This window comes from Triturus cristatus, chromosome 2_1 (genome assembly GCF_964204655.1).
Source record: "Triturus cristatus chromosome 2_1, aTriCri1.1, whole genome shotgun sequence".
NCBI lineage: Eukaryota > Metazoa > Chordata > Amphibia > Caudata > Salamandridae > Triturus > Triturus cristatus.
Genome location: NC_140581.1, coordinates 992,894,329 through 992,921,800, shown reverse-complemented (window position 1 = coordinate 992,921,800; position 27,472 = coordinate 992,894,329). Strand labels below are relative to the sequence as shown.

At 43.7% G+C, this 27,472-nt stretch overlaps 1 protein-coding gene across 2 annotated transcripts in view; it reads right to left on the bottom strand.

Moving 5' to 3' along the window:
* Positions 1–27,472, bottom strand: part of MLLT3 (MLLT3 super elongation complex subunit) — a 504,841-nt gene that overhangs the window by 334,406 nt on the left and 142,963 nt on the right. Inside the window, exon 3 of one of the 2 annotated variants that reach the window (XM_085634429.1) lies at positions 18,796–18,947. The exons of the other annotated variant lie outside the window; for it this stretch is intronic. Within the exon in view, the coding sequence (XP_085490555.1) occupies positions 18,796–18,853 (58 nt within the window). The 5' untranslated portion in view covers positions 18,854–18,947. The remainder of the gene's footprint in view (positions 1–18,795; positions 18,948–27,472) is intronic. 2 annotated transcript variants of the gene reach the window in all.

The following is a 27,472-nucleotide window of genomic DNA, read 5'->3' as shown; positions in this document are numbered from 1 at the left end:
TCCAGGTATGACGCAGTCAGACGTTTTACCTTCAGTCTCTGAAATGGAAGTGCTATATCTTCAGCGGTGAAGGCAGCAGGCTGTGGTCGAGGTGGGAGCCAAGAGTTTGCCTAGTTGTTGGTCGAGGTTCTGGTGAAGCCTTTGACTTTTGGCGGAGAAGCTCGGAGCGGGAGGAATTCAAATTTCACGCCCAAAGAAGGTTCCTCACCAGACAGATCGTTTTGGCACCTTGGCCCAGTGAAGATTTCGACATTTACTCTCTTTTTTGAAGCGCAGACTCCTCCAGCAGAGTAGGGCAATAGGCTGTAGCTGAAGAGGGATTCATGAAGCCAGATACCTTCTCCGTGAGGTCGCTCGGAGTCATATTTCCTGCTATGAAAAAGTTCTGAGCAGGGAAACCTGAATCTTCAGCCCAGTGGTAACACACCTGAGTTGGATCTGCAGGTTTGTCCCAGTCCTCCCGAGGTCTTTGGAGTTAAAAAGTTTTCAAGTCCCAGGTTTCTTGGAACGACAGGAGGAATACACTTTGACAAGTTCCATGATTTCAGTAATAGCACTTGGCGGTCAAAACTTACTCCAGCTGGAACAACCAGCGGGGTCCAGGGCAGGTCAAGTTGAAGTTGGTCAGCTGAGCAGTTGAAGGCAACACCTCTTGCATCTTGTAGTTTGTTGTGTCCCTGTAGCTTGAATAGGAGATCAGCCGTATAACCTTTGGACTTCTCTTATTTGTCTTGGGTACATAAAGAAAAGCAGGTCCAAACTGTGAGGCCTCTTCTCGGCTCTCAGACAGCAGGTTCAATCCTTTTTTGATTTTCCAGGTTCCCAGTAGTGTTTAGCGAAGAGTACTGTGGGTGCCAAATTTATGTCCAACACTAGCCTGTGGTAGGGGTGACTCCTAGCCCCTCCATAAACAATAGGATTAACGTTCCAATGGTAAGCCTACCCACTTATGCAGCATTTCCTCTGTGTCCTACAACAAACAATCCCACAGTGCTACTCTTTGTGTAAATCCAAGATGGTGAAACCCTTCTTCCCTTGAGTAGAGCCTATATCCCCCCCCAACAGAGATGTCGACAGAAACATAAGCACCCTCTCCTCTGTGACCACTTCAAACCAGTGAATTGTGTATTTTACTAAATATTACAAAGAGTCTAAGAATAATACTGCCATCTGTTTCCTATCCCGTAATAACGATTATATTTAATATTACATTCCAGTATTTTTCTATGGAAAAACCAGTCTTGCTACAGTGAAAATAGCTTATGGGGCTTTTTTTTACTGGAAGGGGTATGTTTAACATTACATTTCTACATGTCTTACTTTTAATTACCATGCACCTTGTCTTATGGGCAATGAGGCCAACTTAGCAGTGACAGTCATTTTTTTTTTTAAGTGTAGACCTGTTGATAGGGTTTGTTTTGACAAGTCAAATTACAACTTAAAAGCTGCTTTAGTCACACAAAATTGGTATGCCTGAAGCCATGTTTTATATTGTCACAGTAATGGATGGTACAATAGGTGCAGCAGTTCACTTATGACATTTAACTAACAGGCCCTGGGTACACTGTGTACCATGTACTAGGGACTTGTAGGCAATTTAAAAATGCCAGATAGGAGCATATCAATGTTATCATGCTTAAAAACGAAGCACAGGCACTATTTAGCAGGAGTATAGGGCAAATAGTTTGACAGTCCGCAAAATCAGACTGCGTAAATGTTTGGGGGTACACCCCACAAAAGATTGCCATTTCCTACAGATCTTTTTCTGTTACCTCATGTTAGCAGAATCCTTCGTATTGCACTTTGTCTGTGCTTCCTTACCTTTAACACAGTCTTAGACTCTCCTGGAACTGCGGGGTTCCACACCATGATCATGGTAACAGAATAGATAAAAATAATGTATGTACATGTAGACAAATTTATTTCAGGGAGAATTAACCTGTCTCGCTGCAACTAACGGAGACGCATGGACGCCATCTAGTGGAGTTAAAGCAGTTCTAAGGGCAGAACAATTGATTCTACCTCTTTCAAGTCGGCAAGGCCGCTTTAATTGATTAACGTGGCGTTCGAGAGTGCCCTAAGAAACAGAGGTAACGGAGGGTTGCAGTAATTCTATCCTGCTTGTATAAGAATTTGACAGCATCTTACATGCGGAGGATTTTGAACCAAAACTCTTCACAGCCAGCAGAAGTTTTCCACACCGCCTGTAAGCTGACAGAAGACAGCGATATAGAAATAACTACTGAAAGTGACAACTTAACAACTGCAGATTCGAGAAACACCACGGATACCTCAGTTATCATAGAACATCCGAACGGTTCACCCTGTTTATTAGCCTGTGTGACACTGTGCCAGATTTGGACAAGGTCCTGAAGAAGGTGGTTCACGTTTTGTGTTAACTCACTGAAACACGTGTCGACCTTGTGTCCAGACCTTATTGTTTTTTTCATCTTGGTGGAAATGGTTTACATCTTGCATTTCCCTTTAAATCCAGATGTGTATAAGTGTCTAGTATGAGTGTGAACGATTGAGAGGAATGTATGAGTTGAAAAGAAGATTTGTTATTTAATTGGGGGTCAACAATATTGTATTTAACTTTGCATGATTGTCTACATGTACATACCTTATTATGAAAAAGCAAAAAAAAAAGTTTATCTATTTAAAAAAAATGGCATTTAATGCACTGGTAAAAAAGGAAAAATAAAGTTAATAAAAATAATAAATATGACTTCATAAAATTAAATATGTTGTTGTAATGTTATAAATATTTGATGTTTTGGACATATTGATACCCATACCAGATTCTATCTCTTGCAAAAGAAATATAGGTCATTGGGGAGTGTTTTTTTATTCATTTTGGTCGGTTCAGTTCCCCTCTTACTCCCAGACCTCATTCGTCTTTCAGAGGGGGTCCCTTGCTCACTGACAGTGTGGAGCACATTACAGTGCATCCGCCATTGAGTTAAGTAAGAAAGATTCAATATTCACTACTTAGTTGTGGTTATTAATCTGTCATTGCTGCACATCAGATATATATATATATATATATTATATTATATATTATATATATATAAATATATCTCCGAAATCCAAATTGCGGTAAACTGGTGTGCTGCCTGATCGCTGGTGGTGCACAAGAATTGGCGCTAGCGCTGAAAATGTGAAAAATATTTTCCCCAACCTTCTATGATTAAGGAACCGGCACTCGTAGTCATGGGTGTTCTCCTGTTTATTGCATAGGCTGCATCACACACACAAACACCACAGGGACGCGTTTCGGCAGTCTAGCTGCCTTCTTCGACTTGTCATGCGCCATATTGGTGCTTCTTTTAAAGTTAAAAAATTGTAAAAATAGAAGATGCCCTTTTCTTAACACTTATTGGGTATGCACTTGAATATGGGAAATTAACTATACAAAACTACCCTTCCGATGGAGCTGGACACCGCAAATGGCACTGGCCGAGGAAGCGGTGGTGTCATGGGACCTTACTACTGCTTGTCGAGTCTGGCTGCACTGGACACACGGACGTGAGTTTTAGCAGCATGAAGCAGTCACCGTGAGTCCTTCTCCCTGGTAATTTGATATTCTTGTTTTCACAATTCAGGTGTTTCCGAGTAGAAAAGTAAATTGCCATCATAAACGGAGACAAGTGGGAGAAGCTGATAATAATATGCGGAACGACTACGCTGTTAAGAACTCTGTCTATACTGGCAGGAGATATATATATATATATATATATATATATATATAAAATGGATGATGGCATTTAGCCAAGGATATAGATAGAAGACAAATAAAGCAATTATTTACACTGTAATGGAGTCTGTACCTGCTTTGCTTGAAGTATGATGGATTAAAGGATTTGGATAGATAAAAAAATATACATACACATATATTTCTTTGTGACTAAGAATCACATTTCACTACCTAGATTGTCAACCTCTTTGTTGAACCCAAGAAGCAGACCATTTATGCCGATGTCTCTTCTACCTTCCGAGAGATAGCGAGAGAGATAGCGAGAGAGAGAGCGAGCGAGTGTGAGAGCGAGTGCGTGCACTCTACCTATCGACAGAGGTAGTGGGATTTTTGTCAGCACCACAGTACTTTGCCCAAAAGCTTGAAAACGGGTTCCTCTCATAAGTCCTTAACACTGCGTACACTCCTGCAGAGAATACTCTACCACCCTGTGTGAGGCCCTTACAGACCAATTTGTCATGAAAACTGAATGACTGGAGTACTATTTCAGAAGTAAGTCCCACAGCACCCTTCATTCTCAGATCAAAAGATTATCTTAACTGGCAGACACAACTTTGTGGCAACCATCAAGTAACAGGTGACATCCATACTACAAAGCAGCACTACACCTTAACAGTTTAAAAGAGCTAAATCAGTCACCTTGATGCTGATAGTAGATATTAGCATATCTCACTCATCTTGGCTTCACAGCAAGTGTAAGTGTATCTGCAATATTGCTGCAGGATGGTAAGAGCACGCCTCTGCTTACCATGCCTCACATCAAAACGTCTCCTCCAAGGTCACACTATAAACACAAAAATCAAAAAGGGAGTAAAGGTAGTGCTTGAAGGAGCACGAGAGGTGGATACGTCCTCCTGTAGTCAATAGCTGTCAAACAAAGGGATCCACCATCGCGAAAAAATAGGGTAGTGTTCTTCCAAACAAGTGTGTCTCCTAAAAAGATGGAAAGCACACATCTTATTCCCCACTTTTAATAATATCAGCTCAAAGAAACATTAAATTATTTTTCCGTAGAGCCAAATATTTTTTTAATCATACATCACCTTCACTCACTCTTGACCCTTCCAATCACACTCCTACACCACACATAGTGGTGGTAAAAATCAGTGCTCCCACGTATTTGTAGGTCACCGCATGCCTTGTCCTGCAGCGGGACCGGAAGACCCAGATGATAAAGCATGCCACTAAGGGCTCTTTTGGTGGGTGAGGGGTATTTTAACAAAGCTGTGTGCTTTCCGTCATTTTAGGAGACACACTGGTTTGGAAGAACAGTACCCTATTTTTTCACGAGGGTGGATCCCTTTATTTGACAGCCGCAGACTATAAACCCACCAACATGCACAACAGTGGTATGCATAATTTCTCACTCATCTTCGCTTCACTCCGACCTTAAGGACAGCTAGATATTTGCTGCATCATAACACCATCAGCCCAGGAGTACACAGGCTGACAGCAATTCTTTTTATATTCAGGTCACCCTATAAATCCACAATTTCCAGCAAAGCACACCTTTGGTTTGCTTGTTACCCATCCGCTAATAAGCTCACCAGAGCCCTATCAAATGTAGAACACTATAAAATAAAGCAACCACAACACAATGTAAATTGTTACAGTTCAATCTCATTCTAATCAAATGTTCATTTGTTCAATTGAAAGTACATTGGGAAAAGAGAATACAGATTCATTATAAGCAATGAACAGTTTAACAAAGTATATTGGAGCCTATCAAATGTACAATTGCACAAAAGAATATACTATCAGTGAATTTCTATTCACAGAAGAAATGTGCATTTTTACAATACTGGCACTCCTCTGTCTCTCTCTCACTCTAAGGGTCTTGGGGGTAAATGCCGAGCAGGCGTTGCAATCCTTGCTTTCGTGGTCGATTGGCAGGCAGAGGTTGCCCCCTGTGCACGCATTCTCCATTGGACGTCGAAGTTTTTAATCTGTCTCACCCTCTTCGTCATACCGGCTCTGTGCTACTGTCGTGCGATGAAAAACTCCAACTTTTGGCGTTTTCTGCTTGATTTTCTCTTCTTTCCAAAACATTCTGGAACTCCTCGAGACGATCCAGACCCAACGGCGGAAAAAAGAATCTGAAGATGGCGCCCAAAGGTGGGAGCTTCCGGAGGAAGCACGCCGACATCACGGGAGGACACCAAATGGTGAGACGTCGACGCCCAACAGGGCCACGAAAAAAAAAATGAAAAAAGATACAAAAATACTACGATTCCGGACCCAACCACTAGACCGCGGAATAATGCACACCATAGTGAATCCAGAAAGATTCACGCTGCAAAACTAAACACATACAAAGTAAACACACCATCAAAAAGCTATGGCCGTTCAGGAAAAGCAGTATTGCTCACTTCCGCTCCTAAACAAATATGGAAACATGGATATTCAAATTCGACCTACGTTTTGATTACAAAATACCCTGGATGAAAAGGACTCCTCACTTGACAAAATTTAAGACCTCAGGAGTCTGAATTTATCATGTGCAATAAATAGCACCAATTATTAGTTTTGCTCAAAACAATGTGGCATAACCTGCAGATTTAACAGGAGTTAACACACATAACAGAATTAACTGGTGCAATTTTAATATGGGCCTTAATCACTGAAAGTCACTTATTTTAAAGCTTTAAACCATAGTTAAAGGTACAAAAGTGCACACTATAGCACATAAGTATATATTGTAACAATTTCTAAGTGCATCAATTAAGGTACTTTTGAACAGAAACACAGAACCCTTTATCTAGTTCGGAATATCCACCACTACTCCAAACACATGACATCATTCTATCCATTATTCGGGAGCAGTTGAGATAATTGGAGAGGACTTTGAACAGTAATGTAACTGATTCCTTTTAGTACTTTTGCGACTTTTTTTTTTGCAAGTGTTGTAGTATGCAGCCTTAATTTTCTAAACCTGTTTTTTTTCATTTTATGAATATATTGCGTTCTGCGTAGTAATTAATACAGGATATTTTACAGTTTTGCAGGACCATAATGGTCCGTAGTCTTTGCCATGGTATTAGTCCATGAAGGATGAAAAGTGGAGATGCCACTGCTGGAATTGGAGCTGGAACTTTAGTTCACTGTAGAAGGCAGATATTCCTAGCTATACAAAGATGCATATTTGTGCATGTTTTGGTTTGCATTTATATAGTGTTTAAAACTCTTATGTCAGGATACTGTATCCTTAGTTAGGTGTAATTAACTCACAACTGAAAAAAAAAAGAAAGGAAAATGCTACTTACCAGTATGCATCTGTTCTTGGCACATAGAGCTGCAGATTCGTATACTTATGCATATATCGCCATCTGGTGTTGGGCTCGGATGCTTGCACTTTGTTTTGGTCTTGGAAGAAGTTTTTGTAGTCACGAGGTAGGGGACTCCTCCCTAGGAAGATAGTGCGCATGAGCATCGACTCCATCCCTGGACTGTTTTTGCCACACAGGGTTACGATGGAGTAGTAAGAAGTAGAAAGAGATGTCCATGTGTAATGTATCTAAGTAAGATAGTACTGGAACAGATAGAGGTATCCGGGGAGGCGGGTGGGCGTATACGAATCTGCAGCTCTACATGCCAGTAAAAGATGCATACTGGCAAATAGCATTTTCGGTTCGAGGAATATGAGCTGCAAATTGTATACTTTTGCATAGACTATACAGCAGTTACCTCCTTAGCGTTGGCTACCTGCATCTGTGGCAGTGGTTTGAAAAAGTGTTCTTAATACAGACTGGCCCACACTAGCTTGTTGTTTTGCCTGCACATCTACACAATAGTGTTTTGTGAAGGTGTGTGTGGTGTAGCCCAAGTTGCTGCTTTGCAGATGTCATCTCGGGGAATGTTCCCTAAGAATGCCAAAGAAGCCCCTAGTTTGCGTGTTGAATGAGCTCTAGAGGGAAGGGTTAGTGCGTGTTTGGCTTAGATATAGCGTATTTGGATGCATTTAACAATCCACCTTGCAATTCCTGCCTTTGAGATGGGATTGCCTTTATGAGGTGGGGAGAAAGCCACAAAGAGTGGTTTGGTCTTTCTAAAGGATTTTGTCCTTTCAATGTAGTAGAGTATTGCTCTTTTAACGTCTAACGTGTGAAGAGCTTGTTCTGCCACTGAGTCTGGTTGAGGGAAAAACACTGGGAGTTCAACAGATTGGTTGAGATTGAAGGCAGATACGACTTTGGGTAAAAATGTAGAGTTAGTCCTAAAAACCACTTTGTTATGATGGATTTGTAAAAATGGGTGTACTATGGTTAATGCCTGGAGTTCACTAACTCTCCTGAGAGATGTGATAGGAACCAAAAAAGCTACCTTCCAAGAGAGGAACTGTAGTTCGCATTTGTGGAGAGGTTCAAAAGGGGGACCCATGAATCTGGTAAGAACCATATTTAGGTTCCACACTGAAGAGGGCGGGACTCTCTGTGGGATTATTCTCTTAAGTCCTTCCATAAAAGCTTTGATAACGGTCACTCGAAACAATGACAAATGTGGTCTGTTTTGGAGATAGGCTGCTATGGCCGCTAGATGCAGACTAATAGATGTATATGCTAGGTTACATTGTTGTAGATGCAAGAGGTAGCAGATAATGTTCTGAATAGAAGCATCTAGTGGATTGATTTTGTTGTTTGTGCAATAAATGGCAAATCGTTTCCATTTTGCTGCATAGCATGCTCTGGTGGTAGGGAGTCTAGCTTCTTTAATGATATTCATACAGTCTGGCAGAAGATTTAGGTACCCAAACTCTATGACCTCAGGTGCCAGATCGCAAGGTTGAGTTGATTGGGATCTGGATGTCTTATCTCTCCATGATTCTAAGTGAGAAGCTTGGGTGAGAGACGGAGTTTTGATGAGGAGCTACTGATAGTTCCAATAGGGTTGTGAGCCATGGTTGTCGGGCCTTTGTTGGAGCAACTAGGATTATTGTGAGGGAATGCGGTTTCTGAACCACTAACGGAATGAGTGGGAGAGGCGGAAAAGTGTAAGCAAATTTGCCTGACCAGTTCATCCATAGCGCATTGCCTTTGGACAATGGGTTGCGTTTTAATGGGTTGCATTTTGATGGGTTGCGTTTTGATGGGTCTCGAACAGGTCTATATCTGGGTGGCTCCACATGCGAAAGAATGAAAGAAGAACTTGAGGATGAAGTTCCCTTTCGTGGATCTGCTGTGTCTGACGACTGAGCAGATCTGCTATCGGATTGTCTACACCTGGGAGGTGTTCTTCAAGCAGATATAGGTTTTGCGGAATGGCCCATGGAGAGTGCGTTTCCCCCCCTGTTTCTGTATGTAGTACATAGGTGTCATGTTGTCTGTACGGACCAGGACAGCTTTGCCTAGGAGGTGGAGTTGAAAAGATTAACGTTAGGAAGATTGCTAACAATTCCAGGTAGTTTATGTGGAATTGCCTTTGTTGGGGGGGTCCATATGCCCTGGATGGTATGGGTTTGCAGAGGAGCTCCCCAGCCGGTGAGCGACGCGTCTGCTGTTAGCACAGTCTGTGGAACCAGGTCGCGGAACGACCGCCCTTTGGAAAGGTTTTGTGTGTTCCACCACTGCAGAGAGCAATGGGTGCAGCCGTCCACCAACACCAGATCTGTTAGCTAACCTTGAGCCTGGTTCCACGGACGCGCCAAACATTCCTGTAATGGACGCATTTGGAGTCTTGCATAAGGGATGAGGAGAATGCAGGAGGACATCATCCCAGTTAACTGCATGAACACTTGCGCTGGTAGTGAGTGTTGAGGCTGAAATTTTTGGATTACAGCCTGTATGGCACTTATCCTGATTGGATTGGGGTATGCTAGAGCTATTGAAGTGTCTATTGTAGCCCCTAGGTATTTTTGTATGTTGGACGGTTGGAAATGGGATTTGGCGAGGTTTATTGTGAATCCCAAGCTGTGAAGCAGTTAAATTGTCTTGTGTTTGTGTTGTACACAGCTGCTGTGTGATTTGGCTTTTATGAGTCAGTCGTCCATAAAAGGTAAGACATGAATGAGCTGTCTCCTTAAGTGGGCTGCAACTACTGCGAGGCATTTGGTGAAGACTCTGGGTGCTGTAGTGACGCCGAACGGGAGGATTTTGAATTGGTAGTGTTGACCATCTATCACAAACCTGAGATATTTCCTGTGAGAAAGGTGAATGGGAATATGGAAGTAGGCGTCCTTTAGATCCAGAATGGAGAGTAAGTCGTCCTGTTGAAGTAGTGGAAGCACCTGTTGTAGAGTGACCATGTGAAAGTGGTATGACTGAGAGGTTTAGAGGCCTGAGGTCCAATATGGGCCTGAGAGAGCCGTCCTTTTTTAATTAGGAAGTAGAGGGAGTAAACCCCTGTGCCTTGATGAGGCAAGGGGACTGGTTCTATTGCGTGCTTTTGTAATAGAAATAGAACCTCCTGTTTGAGAAGTGTTAGATGTTCTGAGGACATCGGGTGCTATTTGGGAGGAATGTTTAGGGGGGTAGAAGTGAGTTCCAGACAATAACCATACTAGATAATTTGTCTTACCCACTTGTCTGTTGTGATGGAATTCCAGACAGGTAGGAACTGTGAAAGACGTCCCCCGACAGGAGTGGGATGATCGGGGGGAAAGTCACTGTTTAGTGGTAGGGGAGGTGCGGTTGTTGTTGCCGCGACCTCTTCCTTTATTATTGTTGCCTCTGTATCCTCCGCGAAAGCATCCTTTGGCGGATGGTTGAGTGGGGCTTTTGCAGGAGGTAGAGGGCTGTTCTGAACCCGTGGTTTTTGAGCCGGCTCTGTAGAAAGAGCGGCGAAAAGAGCCTCTAGGGGAAGGGCACTGTAAGCCCGAAAAGATGTTCCTGATCAAACGACTGGTTTAAAATAGCAGTTTGAACTCCTGCTTGAATCCGGAAATCCGGAGCCAGGCGTGTCTGCGCAACAAGACACTAGTATTAATTGCGCGAGATGCGGTATCGGCCGCATCCAACGCACATTTTATTGAGGTGTTGGTAATTAATTTGCCCTCTTGGATAAGGTTGTTAGCCTTTTGCTTGTACTGGTCAGGAAGGTGTTCCATGAGCTTTTCAAGCTCGTCATAGTGGGCTCTGTTGTATCTGGCCAATAAAGCTTGGGCATTGGCGATGCGCCAATGGTTTGCAGCCTGTGAAGCGATACGTTTCCCTGATGCGTCAATGAATTTGGATTCCTTATCAGGAGGTGGGGTGTCGCCTATACCCTGTAAATTTGCCCACTTGCATGCATTAGTTACCACAAGGGAATGCAAGGGGATCTGACTTTTAATATAAATTGGGTCACTGGGAGCTGCCTTGCATTTTTTATCCACCCTGGGGTTGAGAACCCTGGCTCTGACTGGGTCCTTAAAAACTTCTGGGGCATGTTTTATCAAGCCTTTTAACAATGGCAAGGTGCTTCTTGTTTTTTGTGAGGGTGCAAAGGTTTCTAGCAAGAGATTTTCATCTAAGGGGTCAGAGTGTAAGGGGACTCCATGGTATTGGGCAGCTCTGGTGATTAGTTGCGCGAACCCACTGTTGTCATCTGGTGGTGACTGCTTAGATGAATAGACATCCGGGTCATTATGTGGGTCGGGGTCTGTATTGTAGTCCTCCCAAGGGTCTACGTTATGTGGGATGGTACGTGAATCATCATTATCATCATCATCCCCCTGTGGATCTGTATCCCCACCTACGTCATCGTCAGTATCTGATGTCTGAGGTGAAACTATAGGTTGTGGGGAGTGTGGTGGAGAAATCAATAGGTGTGGATTAACTGGAGGAGGAGAAGGAGGTGGGGCGGTGTTAGTGCCCATGACCTGTTTCTTAGGAGGTATTGAAAGGTCCTCTGAAGTGTCCAGTTTCCTCTTTTTTGAAGGCCTGGCGACTAGTTTGCCCGTGTTTGGATCAATAAACAAAGTTATTGTTTTGGGTCCGAAAAATCAGACTGAGTGGGCAAATTGTCCTTGTTCGGTGCCGAAGATTTCGGAACGGAGCCTTCCTTGGACGGAGTCTGTAAGTATTTTTTTTCTGCTCAGAGGCTTTTATCGGCTCCGCTGCTTTTTCAGCTGGGACGACCTTTTGAACTCCGAGGCCTTTTTTGGCTCCGATGACTTTTAGGAGTCCGGAGCCTTTTTCGGCTCCGAAGATTTCGTCGGTCCCAAGTCTTTATCTTTGGTATGCTTTGACACCGAGAGCTTTGACGTCGACGAAGAAGCTTTGCTTTGTGGCTTCAGTGCCAGGGAGGACTTCCCGGCGCCGGAATGGGGTTGACTCGAGCTCGAGTCGGAAGGCTTATGTTTCTGTTTCAGAACCAGACCCAAGGCTGGGCGTCTGAAGTATGTTGTCGGTGTCGACCAGAGCCAGAGGGCGAGGGTGTTACCGGGGCCTTCGGTTTGTTTTGGGCGAGAGGGTCAGTACTCCCGGACCGCTGAGCCAGGGTGACTGTCTCCTCTTTAGCGTCAGAGTCATCAGCTTCGGAGACGTAGATGTCGTCTTCGTCACCCGATTGTTCCGGCTGGATTTCGGGATCTGCTCCAAAGATGTCCGGAATCAAGCTGCTTCCGCGAGACATTTCGTGACATTGAGCCCAACGATCACAGATGTTTTTCTCCGACTTGAATGATGCACAGGCCTTGCAGTTCTTTTCTTCGTGCTCCGGGGAGAGGCAGAGATTGCACACCTCGTGCAAGTCTCTGTGTGGGAACTTAGCAACACACCCGCGGCATTTTTTGAAGGGAGTCCTTTCCATTGACTGCAGGCGTGGTCGGCGCGGCGATGCCCAACGGCCCGCGTCGAAGATGGAAGTCGAGAAGTTTGTTCTGAAGATTCGTGTCAAAAAGGGAAACGCGATCGAGACAATACCGTCGAGTGGAGAGAATTGCGTGTCGAAGGGGGATTCGAAACCGATGTTGACCGGGAGCGCAGCAATGTACATTCGAACCCGATGGTGGACAAAAACAATCCAAGGATGGAGTCTATGCACATGCACATTATCGTCCTAGGGAGGAGTCACCTACCTCATGACTACACAGACTTCTTCCAAGACAAAAACAAAGTGCAAACATTCGAGCCCAACACCAGATGGCGATCTATGCAAAAGTATACAATCTGAAGCTCATATGCCTCGAACAAGATGTTCTTCTAATATCAGTGTTTCAATGTCATGTACTGTCCTAATATCAATCCTTTTTTTAACCATATAAGTGTCTGAACTTTATTAGCATTGTGATGGTGATTATTGACTCCCTCTCGTTGTTCTGAGTGTTACAGTGCAACCCTGCTGTCTTTTTGGGGTTGGGATCCCATAGCAGCTTTCATCCCCTGCTGCCGTGTTCACACCTGTGCCATAGACATTTACTTTGAAAGAGAAACGATTAGGCAGGGAGGCCCGGACAACAGGGGCACCTTTAGTGAGGAAAACGAACAAAAAATAATCTGTCCCGCTGTAAACATATTTAAGAGGTCAGCAGCAGAGACTGCTTTAGGGCGGTGCCACTGGTGCAGCCGCCCTGGGCGCTGACCTGGAGGGGTGCACTGACCTCAGGGGGGCCTGTGTTTAGCAATAGCCTACGATTTAAAAGCACCTGCTGCAGAGTTCCTTGTGCTCCCAGCTTTCATACAGTGGTGAAAACGTGAAGATAATTCTTGTGATTAATGTTCTTGTTACAGAGAGAGATCAGAGTTTTGTCTAGTGGCAGTTTTGACTCGCCATAAAGTAGCACAGAGGGTTAATGTACCTGCCGCAAATAACAGATCTGCATTTTATGTGGCTAACTGAGTGATTGGAAATAGTAAAGCCAGCTTTTAATAGTGCTTGAAAAAAAATTATTTGAGAGAGGGACTATTGAAAGATGAGGGACACTTTTGCCCAGGTGGAAGTGAGGGAATCCGAGGAGGAGGTCATATCAGGGATGTGCCAAAAAAGATAGTCGCACTGGGCGCCCGAGCGCTAAAGCCAGCCCTGGTCAGCAGAGAACACTTTACCTTGACTGACTTGGCCAGACCAAGTTGATGGCCTCAGCCCACGACAACTGCCCTGGAGGGAGGGGATTCTTAAAGTCCGTTTAGCCCAATAGGAGTTGCGCGCCTGCTGGCAAGTAGGGTGACTAACCATCCGTAGATTTCACAGACTGTACGTAATTTGGATCTCACGTCCGTTGACCGTGACGATCCCTTTTACGGACACCTTTTGTCCGTAATTTTGGACATGGGGTAACATCACTGTTCCCCTGCCAGAAGCCTCAGCTCCCCGATGGGGCACCTGACACTCCACTGAGCACAAGAGCAGCCCCACCCCCCCCCATTGTCATGGGGGCTGATTTCCACATACAGAATAACAATGGGCCAGTCTGGGCTGTTCCTGCGAGTGGTGGGTCTCCTGCAGTCTCGGTCTAGGGCAGGACATTGTCAGGTGGAAGAAATGCACAAAAACACCCATGCTGCTAGGTGAGAATCCAGTTCATGAAAAGAAGCTGGTGAAACAAGTTAATAAAAAAAGGTTATGAGTCATTCACTGTCTCATCATTTTAGTGTTCTATTCAACAAAGCAATAGTTGCTACCTTTTTATTTTATGCAACTGACAACCATTGATAAAGCCAATAGTTCTGGCTTGTAGGTGTAACGCTACGCGTTGTGTTATATATGGGATGCAATGACAGAAGCATCAAATTACCAGTTGGGCGGCACACTATGCTAAGCACAGATTTTTAGCTTAGGTGTTTTAAGCTATGTTCTTAATCACACCGAACACCCCCTTTGGAGTGTCCCCCCAGTTTTTTATCCCACTTAAAGCCCTGGAAACACCACCATGTCACAGTGGCACTATACATCATGCAGGACTCAGGACTTCAACTTTTACAGATTTCCTATGTACAGGGACAGATTGAGCCCTCCCCGCCCCATCCCTTGCTTTAGGAACTACAGCAGGGGTAAAGTCCTTGATGGGCCTCTTCTGTCGGCAACTCAGCAGACAAAGGCTCAGCTCTTAATTAATATGTAAAAGCGAGTAAGTGAAGGGATGGGTGGATGGCTGATGGATTAGTGAAAGGGTGAATGAAAGGGTGAATGGATGGATAATGAGAGAAAGGATGGACGGATGAGTGAGTGGGCGGATGGATGAGAGAAGGTAAATACATGGATGTATGGGCGGAAGGGTAGATGGACGGGTACATGAATGGATGAGTGGATGGATGGAGGAGTGAACTTATGGGAGGATTGATCAATGGATGGATGGGTGGATGTGCGAAAGGGTTGATGGATGAAAGGATGGATGAGTGAAGGTGTGAAAGGGTGGATGGATGAGAGAAAGGGTGGATGGATGAGTGAAAGTATGGCTGAGTGAGGGTCAATGGATGGATTCATGAGTGGATGAGTAGATGGATGGATGACTAAGTCAAAGGGGGATGGATAGAGAAAGGGAGGATGGATGACTGAATGGGTGAAAGGATGAGTGATTAGGTAGATGAATGAGTAATTGAAAGGATGGCTGGATGGGTGAAAGGTTAAATGGCAGGATGGATGAGAGGAAGAGTGGATGGATGGATAGGGTGAAAGGATGAATTGAGGGACTGATGAGTGATAGGGTGGATGGAGGGATAGATGAGTCGATGGATGGATGGAAGGATAGATGGATAGGTTTGCAAATGGTTGAATATTGATATGGCTGGGTACACAGATGGAAGGACAGAATGAATGGTGAAAGACTGAATGATGAAAGAATGATTACACCTTGTAACCCTCATTATCTTAAGTAACATTTCCTATACATTGACCTTCACATTTATATCAGTCTTTGTCTCTTTATAATAGGTGTGTGATGTAAAGCACTCCGACACCCTGTCCTACTAACTTGGGATGAGTAGCACTATAAAAGAAATTAAATACATATGAGAGAGGGTCTTTGTGAAGATGAGGGGCACCATTGGAGTGTGGCTGCAAGGCCGGACTGGCCAGATCGGACATTAGGAGTTTCCCTGGGAGGCTGGAAAGGTGGGGTGGGCGCACATTTGCTCAAAGCTGCGCGCATAATGAAAAACCATGAAATGCACAATTGTCTCAACCTAATTTAAACTTATTTTCACTTGTACTTAAGTGGCTTTCTATTTACTTACTTACATACTATTCCGCAACCTCCTCTGATGTGTCTGTAAAACTTACCTTTTGTCCTGAATTTTGGCTTTTTGTCCTGAATTTTTACACTCACCGTCCTGAATTTGCACCCACGTCAGTTGGTGACCCTACTGGCAAGACTCAGGGGTCCGCTGACGGATGACCGTCGCGAGGGGGGGGCAAGACGAAGAACAAGAGGGCGATAAAACTACCTGACCGGACCATGAACAAGCAAACGCTCATTTTGCTGCCGAGACTCGCGTTCCTTTAACGTGAAACGTAAAGCCCTTGTTTTCATTCCGGCTCTCGGATGTAACCGAACCCCGGCTACACATGCTTCTTGTTTTTATGGCCTGCAAACCATTTCTGTCAAATCCCTAAAGAAAGGCTCGTCGGTGCCAAGGTCGCCTTGAACACATGCTTCTCTTTCGCTTTTTTGGTGAATTACTTGGCGTGTTTGTGCACTTGTGGCCGGGTGAAGTAACAAGGAGGGACGGGGTGGGGGCGGAGGGACTCGGACTAAAAGAGTCCTCTTGTTAGCTAAACCGGGGGGCCTGTGTGCCGGAGATAGAAGTGAAGTACCTCAGGGAGGTGGGACCTCAGCTAACACTTTCCAGAATCACCGAAGGTGGCAGCGGTAAAAATACACAATTTATTCACAGCCATATTACGGTTCGAGGTTTGACAATGGCCATTCAGTCTCCGCACCTAGAACGGGCAGGGAACATCGGAGTTATGCTATGAGCCCAACCTCCGAGGGCAATAGTGCAAAAACAACAAAGAAACAAATGTAATGACCGCACAGATAACATTTGATAATACCATTTCACAGTTTCTGCAATCAGGAAGTGCATGTAATACTTAAAAAATAACAACCCTTACTGCAAACAGCAAACACTCAACTTTTCATGGTAGATGTGGGCGAGTCAAACAAACAGGGAGAGCCAAGAAAAGTTTTCGACAACCCTCTATGAGCCCAAACGAACCGAGCGAGCCCTGAAAATGTTTGTCATGTAAAGAATACAACAACCATCATGTTATAATATGGAAAAGCTTCTTCAAACATAAACATGTGTGTTTAATGTGTGAAAGCGTTCCATCTTAGTACACCTGGTTATATCAGTGCAATGACGTACTTGGTTAAATAAAAAAACATGTCAAGGATCACACAATTTTATGAAGCAGCGTAGCCGACATTATTCGCAGATTTTCTAGTTCCACATTGTACAGTTCAACTACTAAACAAGTGTCTTTTTTTCTTGCCCGTTTTACATGAAAGGTTATTGATTGCTTGGCTTATAACTCTGGAGCCAGGGGGAAGGGCATAGGTGGCAGACAGAAGTTACATGAAAGCTCGCTTGGGGGCCCAGCCCAAGAGGATCTCGAGCGGAGCTAGAGCCTGACTCGGGATTAGGGTGGCTCACCCACCTCTAGTTTATGGTAGCTGCCTCCCATCTGCATTACATCTGTGTCCCCCTTGCACAGATGCACTCAAAATAAGACGGAATGCATCTGTTAATGTGGCACATCGCTGGAGGGTTCTCAGTGTTTGGCTTTAAGACACCTCCTCCAGGATTAAGACAATCAGAGCTTTTGCTTGCGACGCCGGGGTTTGATTCACCAACGTTTTGCACGCCTCCGTGTCACCTAAAGATCCCACAAATGCATTTTTCACCTGTAAGAGAGATTTACATTTAGGTAAAGGAGTAGTGCCTCTTACTAAGCCATCGCCTTACACTTCCTAGCTCCATATACTTGCATTGTTTTCTCTATCCCGGTTTTCTCCGTGTGTCCCGGTTCTCTTAATCTCACACTTCCTTCTCCACTCAACCTTTTTTGCTTTTCTCTGGGTCAAGGTGTAATCATTAAACATAAGTCCAGGTTCCAAAAAATGAGCGCAGGTGCCCCGCCAAATTCAACCACTGGCACAAATTAACCACTGTTGACTGTTAAGATGTTAACAACCCACAGAGCTGGTACTTTATAGGTACACACAAATAATTGCAGCAGGACATCCATCTATGGTTTCAAGCGCCATCTCAAAATCCAGTGTTCTGGTTTTAAGAGCAGAACGACACTGATGAACTTCAATATGGCCATCAGCAATGAAGGGGAGATTCAAATATAAGCCAGATTACTTTGGGACTGCTCAATTTATATCTTTATATTTCAATTTATATCTGCACAATTGACGTGTGTTTGAGCACAGCTATTTTTCAAATAAATACTTGATCTTCATGTAAAACAATTCAAGGTGTCTGCTGTTTAACTGTTCCTCCTGGCTGTCAACAGGGGTACAACCCAGATCTGAGGTCCACTGAGCTAGAAGAAATTTGATTGACAATAAAACCACGCTTGGTTTCCTAAGGAATTTATGGATATATGTGATGTGCTTTAATTGATTATGGATTAAAATAACTAGAAAAGTCAGGTGGACTTTAATCACCTTCAAAGACAGCACTTGGTGAGCACTTGGGAATAGGCTCGGACTGGCTCGGCTTTTTGAAAAAAAACCTTTTTATTGGATTTTTACGTTATCATATATGGTGTACAACAATCAGGTACAATTTGCAGTGTATTACATTTGGTAACAACATTTCAACAGGTAATAGCTGCGTGTCCGTAGGGGGGGGGGGCGGGGGGGGGGGGGGGGAGTTTGTGTTGCTCTGCTTCTGTATGGTACACTGGAAACATGTTTGTAGGTGAGGTCAAGAGGACTACTGTGGCACCCAGTCCCTCATGACATTTGCTAGACCTTTCTCGTCTGTAGGTGGTAATGCGAAGGGGTAATCCAAATTCATAACCGAACTGGGAATGAAACTCGGGAAGTCGGACTGGATCAGATTAGTGTGAATTCAGATGATTTTATGAACTTAAAGTCAGAAAATGGGTAATGTTTGTTACACTGCTGAAACTTGATTTACTCGTGACAACAGTAAGGAATTTTCATTTACCATCATTGGATTCAAGAAGCTTTAAGTAGTGAAAACCACACTCGTTCTTGACAGTCATTTAGCTCAGCGATGTAAGAGCTCCCCGCTGAAATCTGTGTACATCGTGCAAATCACTGGCTTGATGTCCAGCAGGGCCGTCTCATCATATTACCCTGTGAAGGAAGATAAATTGAGTAGCTCTGAGGGGGGTTATTAGTAACACCTGTTATTTAAAAATATACAAACCCTCTCAACTGGATTCCAGGCCCTACATAAAAGATATCTTTCCAAACTGATGTTTCTCCTCCACTGTTTACAAGGTTTTAATCAGACACACTTTATTTATCCCACCCCCCACTCCTTTCCTCATTAAAGTACACTTGTACAACTAACAAGGTATATTTGTATTTATTCTTGTCGTCAAGGCATTTGTACTCCCCACTGGAAGCCTTCAAATAAGGCCAAACAGAGGTCGGGTCCAGGTATGCTTTAAACACTGTGTGAACATCATTACCACTCCCACATACTGAGACATCCTAACCCTAATGCCACAATCACTTCCAGTTTCTTTCCAAGAAGGGGTGATTTCGCAGAAGCTTAAAGACAAACACCAGGAAAATCTACAATACCTATTGTGAGGACTCTGAGGCAAAATAAACTAGAGAACAATTTCCGAAACCTTACTTCACCAAAATTGTTAAATCCAAACTCTTCTTTTATATGAGCGCCGCCCCCCTTTTTCTTGTTGATAAAAATACGGCTTCAAAGGAAACCAGAAGAGTCATTAAAACATCTACAAAGTGGTGCCCACCTCCAGAAAACTGGGTCATACTTGTCCTTTAGTTCGACTTGACATATTAGCAGTACTAGGACCACAGCACCCTCCTCTACCGCTGTAAGTCCTGGCAGGCATTGAAGCAACGACTTTCCAGCGGTTCTAATGATGCCGGCCCTCTCGCAATCAATCAGGTGAAACTTGCGCCATTCATGTGACCCTGATCAACTGGAGGCCACTCAAGGCCATACTGTGACACATTCTCCATACAGCCCCTAAAAGCATTCCATGCAGTCCAGCTTAGCAGGTACAAATTCAGCAGGCAGATATTTGCAGATGATACAGAAATCCATTTCACAACACAGTACTGTGGCCAGGGATCTGCAAAGGTATTCCTTTCCCAACCACGCTGAAAACAAAGTCAACTTGGATGCCAACCTATCTTTGCCACCAATGGTCAATGCTGCAGAGAAGTGGCTCTTCCTGAAGGTTCTGCTTCAGATATTCCTGCAACTCTCTGGCAGCAAAGACCAGGTTTGGCATACACAGTGATATCCCATATCAAGCCACAGCCGCAACACGCTCAAAACTCAAAAGGATCTGTAGTTTTGCTTTTCAACTGAAACACCTTACTGCTAATAGGGAAACATGCACCCTTGCCATGCACACTGCTTATAACCTCACATATTATATCTCTCATAACATGTTCAATAACCGCATTGATATCACGGCTGATGCCATCTTAGTTTTTTTTTTTTAGGGGAGAGGGTGTGTAGCCCCTCTCCCAGAGCTGCAGAGAGGCCCAGCTGACCCTATCCCCTAGGGCCTATTTTTAAATTTTTGGGAGGGCATGAGTGCCACCACCCTGAGCCTTAGCGAGGTCCTGGTGAGCTCATTCTCCGGTGTATTTTTGTTTGGGGGGGGGGGGGGGGAGGGCTCCTAGAGCCGCACTACAGCCCCAGGGACCCCATCCCCATGGGATTCAAGTATGGCTCCCACTTCTGGCAGAATCAGTGACACTCCTGCTGGGACAGGAGCAAACATTGATCCAGCAGGGTAACAACATACTTGTAGCCGGCATCACCCAGAATGGGTGCTGGCCAGGGAGCCGGCAAAGGCCACGAGCGCCCTGGGACTCTGCCTGCAGCCCCCAAGAGATTTAAGATAGGTCGGTGCACATAATGGGCACCGGGGACCCCACCACAGAAGCCTTGGGGCTCCCCCGTAACCTCCCAACAGATTTATGAGATGTGGATGTCCTGGGTGTACACTGGGGAACACCAGAACCAAAATGTGGCCATGTCCCGCTGGCCCCAACAGAAAGTATAAAGTGGTGGGTGTACCAGGTCACCCACAAAAATAATACTAAAAAGGCAGAAAAAATACTGAGCAATCGAAGATGCTCATCTAATATTCTCTGGGAAAGGGTGCCACATAATGCCCTTCTTGGGCTAATTTAAATATATTTCGATGTAAGTTGATGCCCCAATTTGGGCAGGGTCACCTACTGCACATTCTATTAAGTGTTGTGGTGGGCTGCAGGGAGTGTAGCAACCCCCGCAAAACATTTTTTAAATCACCCTATATTTCCTTGGGTAAGAGAACATGACCCCATGAAAATTTGATTAGATTTTTTTAAGCCTTCCCTGAGTTGGAGTTTTTGTTCTTCATCTCGGGAATGGAGGGTCCCCTTGTGGTTGGTGGTGCGTCTTATGTGGCGTGAAGAGCGTAAAATAAAATCGGACACTTGTTTTATGTTGTTTTGACTATACATACTTTATTTAAATGTTTGACAGACATTGCAATGATCCCTGGAGAAAACCAACAGGCCAGCCTTTTATATAAGTGACTTACATTTTTAAAAAACCTAGAAATTCACTAAACAAGAACAAAGGTTAAAGGGACGTTACAGTCATTTGAAAATGTCCGTTAAAACATATCATTTTAAACAAACAGAAGCACTGAAAGTTATCATTTACAGATATCGCAAGTAACTAGAAATTGTGCTCTAAAGTAACTATAAGTCGGACCCCCGCCATTCACTGCTAATTCCCTCACATATTACATCACTCATGAGACGTTCTATGACATCGATAACATCACTGCAACATCTGAAACGACATCCTTTATAAGGGTGCGACTTAGGGCAGGAGTTCCTGTTACTTTAGAAAACTATCACTGGTGAATTTCAGTGGTTTTGCAAGTTTGTATAAAATGTTTTAACTTACATTTTCACATATCTATGACGTCCTATTAACCATTTCCCCCGGCTAACATATATATTACCCAGTAGCCATTTGCCACTGGGTAGTTGAAGTTAGGACCATGTTTCCATAGGAAATTGATTTTTTGGTTTGCTAATACCTTTGGTGCAGTTTGACTAATCTTAACAAAACTTTCCAAAAGAAAGTTTCATCCACCTCTGCTCCTTTCTGGAAAGCTTTGGGGGTGATCCCTCAACCGAGGCGGAGAAAAGGGGAGGGAGTGGGTGGAGGAATGTGATTTGATTGGCTGACCGCAACCTGAAGGAAAATTTGTCACCGCCAACTTAAGACAGATATATACATACATATATATATATATATATATATACATACATATGTATATATACATATATAAACACATATACATATACATACACACACACACTTCTGTTATGTTACATTTGATGAACATAATTTTGCACAACTGATGTGTCAGTCAATAGATTTTATTGGCTTGCTTTTTAGGTCGAGCCTGAGCAGCGCATGCGCTGCTCTGCGAGGCATGCTGTATTAGAGTATGGACTTGACGTTCCGCCCTCTCTCCGCCCAGATTTGTCATTGACTTGTGTCAATGTCCTCCATAAATGCCGGCTTCTGATTCCTTGTTAGTCCCTCCTTAGTACCGCCTTGTCTTCATTTGTAACCTCCTATGAGGACTGGCCCTTTGACTTGTTAAATGATATTTCTTATTTAGTCTGCAAGTACTATTTTCTTTAATGAGTTTCTCATACTGCAGGCACGACATGCTTTCCTGCAACATTCAGCGCAATATGAGCGCTTTCATTTTTCAAGCAGCCTAGGACAATGGCCGCAGCTTCTTTGAAGTGAAATAGGTCTCGCATGTACAAGAGTTTGAGCTATTGGCATTGTAAATGACAATGCCTTTTATTTATGTAGTAATTAGCTAAACAGATTTTAAAAAGGCATTGTCATTTACAATGTCAATAGCTTAAAATCCCGCAAATGCGAGAACTATTGCATTGCAAATGCTTGTTGCGATTTGTAAGGCAGCAGCAGGCTTTCCCGGCATATAAAGACACTTGAACCGACTGAATACATTGAAGGTTAAAAATAGGGCTTAAAGCCAAACCTCAAAAGTAAAAACAAAGTTCATTTTCATAAGCACTACATGCATCACTTTTTAACCTGTGTAAACAGGTAAAGTGCTTTTCATATGAATTACTAAATTACAAGAGGCATCAGATGTTTTTGACTGTGAGGAAAATAGGATGTGTTGTCTACACTATGAAAGGAGTCTTTGACCATTATGTTGCGGACTGTTCACCACCAGGGACTTTCAGCCTAGGTCTTTGTTCGCACTCATACTGGAGCGATCACAAAGACAACAATCAACAACTGAGCAGACCTTTCGTTTGCTTTCTACGAGCAAGAATATAGCCTGACAAGACCAGAGGTTTTCATCAGCCTTATTCACGATCTGTTTATAGTGTGAACATAATATCTATTAGGTTGTAGAGAAATTACAGCAGCCAGTTACAAGAATGGGGCATTAGCGTGATATGGCGTTTACAGCGAGTGAGGCATGAGCAACATGGAGATGCAGTGATGCGGCATCAGTTGCAAAGACACCAGCCAAGGGTGTAACACACCTGCAGGCCATATGGCATTAGACAGCCCCAGCACGTCAGGGCCATCTAGCCCTTGGCCGACCTTCTTCAATGCACCAGACAATGGAGGCAGCCCAGAGCCTCCAAAGGCACTACAAGCGTGAGCCCCAGACAATGCCAGCAACTGTTCACTAGGTAGTTAATAAAATCGAGGAGACTTTGGGTAGGTACCCTTACGGTTGAGCAGTTCACATTCTAATGTATTAACAATAACTGTTCTTCAAAAGATGCCAAAGTTTACAGTCTGAAGAGCATACATATAGTAAGAGATTGTACTATAGTTTGCTTGTTAATCGATCATGAGGACTGAACACATGTGGCAATCTAAGACTTGCATTAGAACATTGGAATTTTGGGAGCTCCATTGAAAACAATGGAGTGCGCCAGGCTTCTAATGGGGGGTAGAAGCCCGGAGCTCCAACATTCTAATATTTGCTCACATCTGTTGCTGTGAACAAAAGGCCTCTCGGAGCCCAAGGGGAATTACATCCCCTTGGGCTCTGTGAGGCCTTTGTTATCCAAATTAGAACATTCTGTCCTCTAGGGGCGGAATGTTCTAATAGCCTTAGAGCCCTCTGTAGCGGGCTCTACTGGCCAATAAAGACCCGCTCCCTTGTTAGAGGCCAGAGACGACGCTGGAGTGGGCCATTAATGGACGGTAGAGCTTGCTATGGCAGACTCTCCGGCTATATTAACTCAGATGTAAGAGATTATTTTAACAATAATGTGCAAGAAATGTAGAGGTACGACATGAAGCACAGTTTTATTTCCATAAGTCCTGTTGACTGTATGAATTAACATTTGTTTCTGATTTACAGCATTTCATTAATTTTAAGTAGAGTGTGAATATCGATTGCTATCCCATGAAAAAAAGCCACATCGGGCTCGAAATACACTAGGGATAATCACTTTGTGATGAAACAGATTGAGAATGACTGAAAATTCTGATTGCCTGTCAGTAATCAAACAGATGAAGTGATTATTGGGTCAGTAAAGGAAAAACATTTGTCAGCTTCAAGATATGAATGATTGAGCATGATCATTAATATTGAACAGGCGTGGAAACGACTTAACCTGGTGCCACATCCAACAAATCCCTACACTAGAGTGGAGTATAAATAATGGTTTTTGAGATCCATGCCTACATTAACAAAGCGTCTTTGTCAACCTCTAAAAGAGGAGTCAAACAAACTGCTTGCTATCGAACTTGCCACCTAAAGCTTTTACCACGTCACCTAGTTTGGGTACAAGGTGAAAGATGTATACAGTGATCAGTTTGTCTGTTTCAATGGAACTTGGTCTGACGAGTTGCCATTAGCCACCCTCTCGAGCCAAATCTGTGCCGCCGACTAGCAACTCCATTGGATCACCTAGCGTTGAACAGCTTTCTTCTGCTCTTCCACATCTCTCACCCTGGATTATCATTTTATACTTGCTTATAAGGCAAATTTTAGAGGGCTATATTAGAAGCCCGAAGTATTCTGCCTGCTAATAAACTGTTTATCTAGATTGTTTTTTTGCAGTTTTATATGGTGCAAACTTAACCCAAAGGTACTAGAGCGTTTTACGTGAGCACCAGTTACAAAGTTTCAAATCAGTTGCATTTCGCGCATGTATACGTTTAAGGTTATTAAACCAGCAGAGCTGTACCTAGCACAAGCACACAGAATGTTGCCAGGTTTGAGTCTTCTGCCAGGCTGGCGATCACGGATGTCTTTTTGACTGAAATGATGGAGTGCTTTTCTTCACACTGGAAATACTTGACACCTGGGAAACAATAATAGCTTTCCTGCTTCAGGTTAAATAGTACCCCTTAAATAGTAATTATACATTGCAACAAACTAAATGTACCCTTCCAGGTTGCAAACAAATTCTGTTTGCCACCTATGCCTTCGGTTACACCTCAGCGAATGGCACAAAGGATGCAGGTTCCCTACTCCTTCCTTTGTCCCACAACTAATACACATGGAGGTGCCCACATGACAGCATCTGCTGACCAGTTATATGTTTTTGTGGAAATTCAATGACCAGGCGCAGACTGAGTCAAAAGATGTGACCGACTGGTATGTGTGACCCTGTAGGTCTGAGCGTGCATACATTTGGATTATGAGGTGAGGGGATAACAACTCCTTGTAACAGGGGCAGATTCAACTAAAGTGAGCTTGTTATGCGGATGTGGATACATCTTAATTCTGAGTATTAGGCCTATGTCTTTATAGGAGGATGATAAATCTTATTGTATTATTCCCATGAAGCAATTAAACCAACACTTATGCTACTTGACCTAATCATTGCAAGAGTAGGTGAGAGATCATAGAATAAAGATCGTGCACTCGACAAACCAATGTCTCCCACATTAATAAACTGTGATGTAATCTATTATTGATCAAACGCATGGTCATATTTGCTGGATAATATTATATTATAATGAAGGCATCAAGCTCTGATCAGTGTAGGTGCCTCCTTAAAGAGTAAAAAGTGAATTTACTGCAGGGGGTGCTGTGTTTCTTTTTATCATATCTAATAATTGAGCTGCATTCCGAGTTTTTTAACAACGAAAAAGCCACCATAAATGTATTTACATCCCACGACTGATAAATATTTTTTTTCTCTAAGAGAATCTAACCAGCAGCTTAGTTTTCCTGGTTTGTAAAGAGAATGACTTATGTTCATCTGAAGCCAGGGCGCAATGTCCAAGCTAGAGGTGGATTCTTGTGCTCCAGCCAGTCAACAGGCACCAGCGGCAGAACCGCAGGAAGACAACAGTAACTAGGATGTCCAACCAAGAGCTCTTCATATGCAGCATATCAAGAGTGATGCGCGATTTGCGTGCCAACGTATTCCATGCAAAACTGTTCAATGGGTACCCTTTAGAAATTACATTTTGCTAACTGGATCTCCCTCCCAGAGGTGAGGGACACAAATGACGTTTCAAGGAGTCACCTAATGCAATCGTGATGACAATGCCTTAAGCCAGCGGCCTAGTCTAGACGTAGTGGAGTTATCACTTAAATAAAGGGAAGCTGTAAACCAGGAACGGATTATAAAGTAATCCAGTTGACTACTGGGCTTATGCTTTCAAGGAAAGCCAATCCCCTACGAGGTGAGAGCAGTCGCGTAGGAAGGGGGGTGCAGTGGGTGCGGACCGCCCCGGGTGTCATCACTGAGGGGGGGTGACAAAATTGCAAAAATATTTTAAACACATTTTTGCCATTTTGGCAAGCCGGGGTGACAAGAAATCGTAGAGGGGGTGACAAAATTGCATAAATGTGTTTTAAACACATTTTTGTCATTTTGTCAAGCTGGGGGTGAACAGAAATTTTCTGCACCGGATACCACCTGACCTTGCTACGACACTGGGTGAGAGTCAGTGGGCAAATGATGCCCCCCCAAGGAGTAGTCACCACTGATTCAGAGATCCTAGAAGTTGGGAAATACTTACTGGGGGCTCACATCAGCTACTCTCAATTTCTGCAAGTCAAAACTGCACCTCATGGGGCCCAACAATTTGGTTTGCTGGTGTGCTTCATGTACCATCATAAAATCCATTCCAATCTGCTGTTCGTTTCAGTGTGCATTCACATTGAGCATTTGGCACAATAGCACGCCAGAAAGGGATCAGTATTCTTGGTGTTTCCATCGAATGTACAGACTGGGCAAATAGCACTGTTCTAGGGTGGTCTCTTAGCTTCCATGACATTGGAGGTAAACTGCAGAATGTGGTCTCACTGACCCTGATGTCCACCAACCATTACCCACTTGTCCATAAATTGCTCAAAGCCCAGATCTCATGATGCCCCGCCTCCTCACACACGATGACCTCTTGTTCAGGATACCCAACACTGAGCACCTGGCGATGACGTAATATACACTTCTGTTGCACAGAAATGTCCAACTCAAATCTTTTACCTTTCTAGATGCACCTCCTCAGCTTGATGCAAGGCTGACACAAAACATCTAGGTAGCAGTTGAAAAACACCCTTTTTTATGTTGTACAATGTGGGGAACTGTCAGCTGATAAGAGCAGAAAA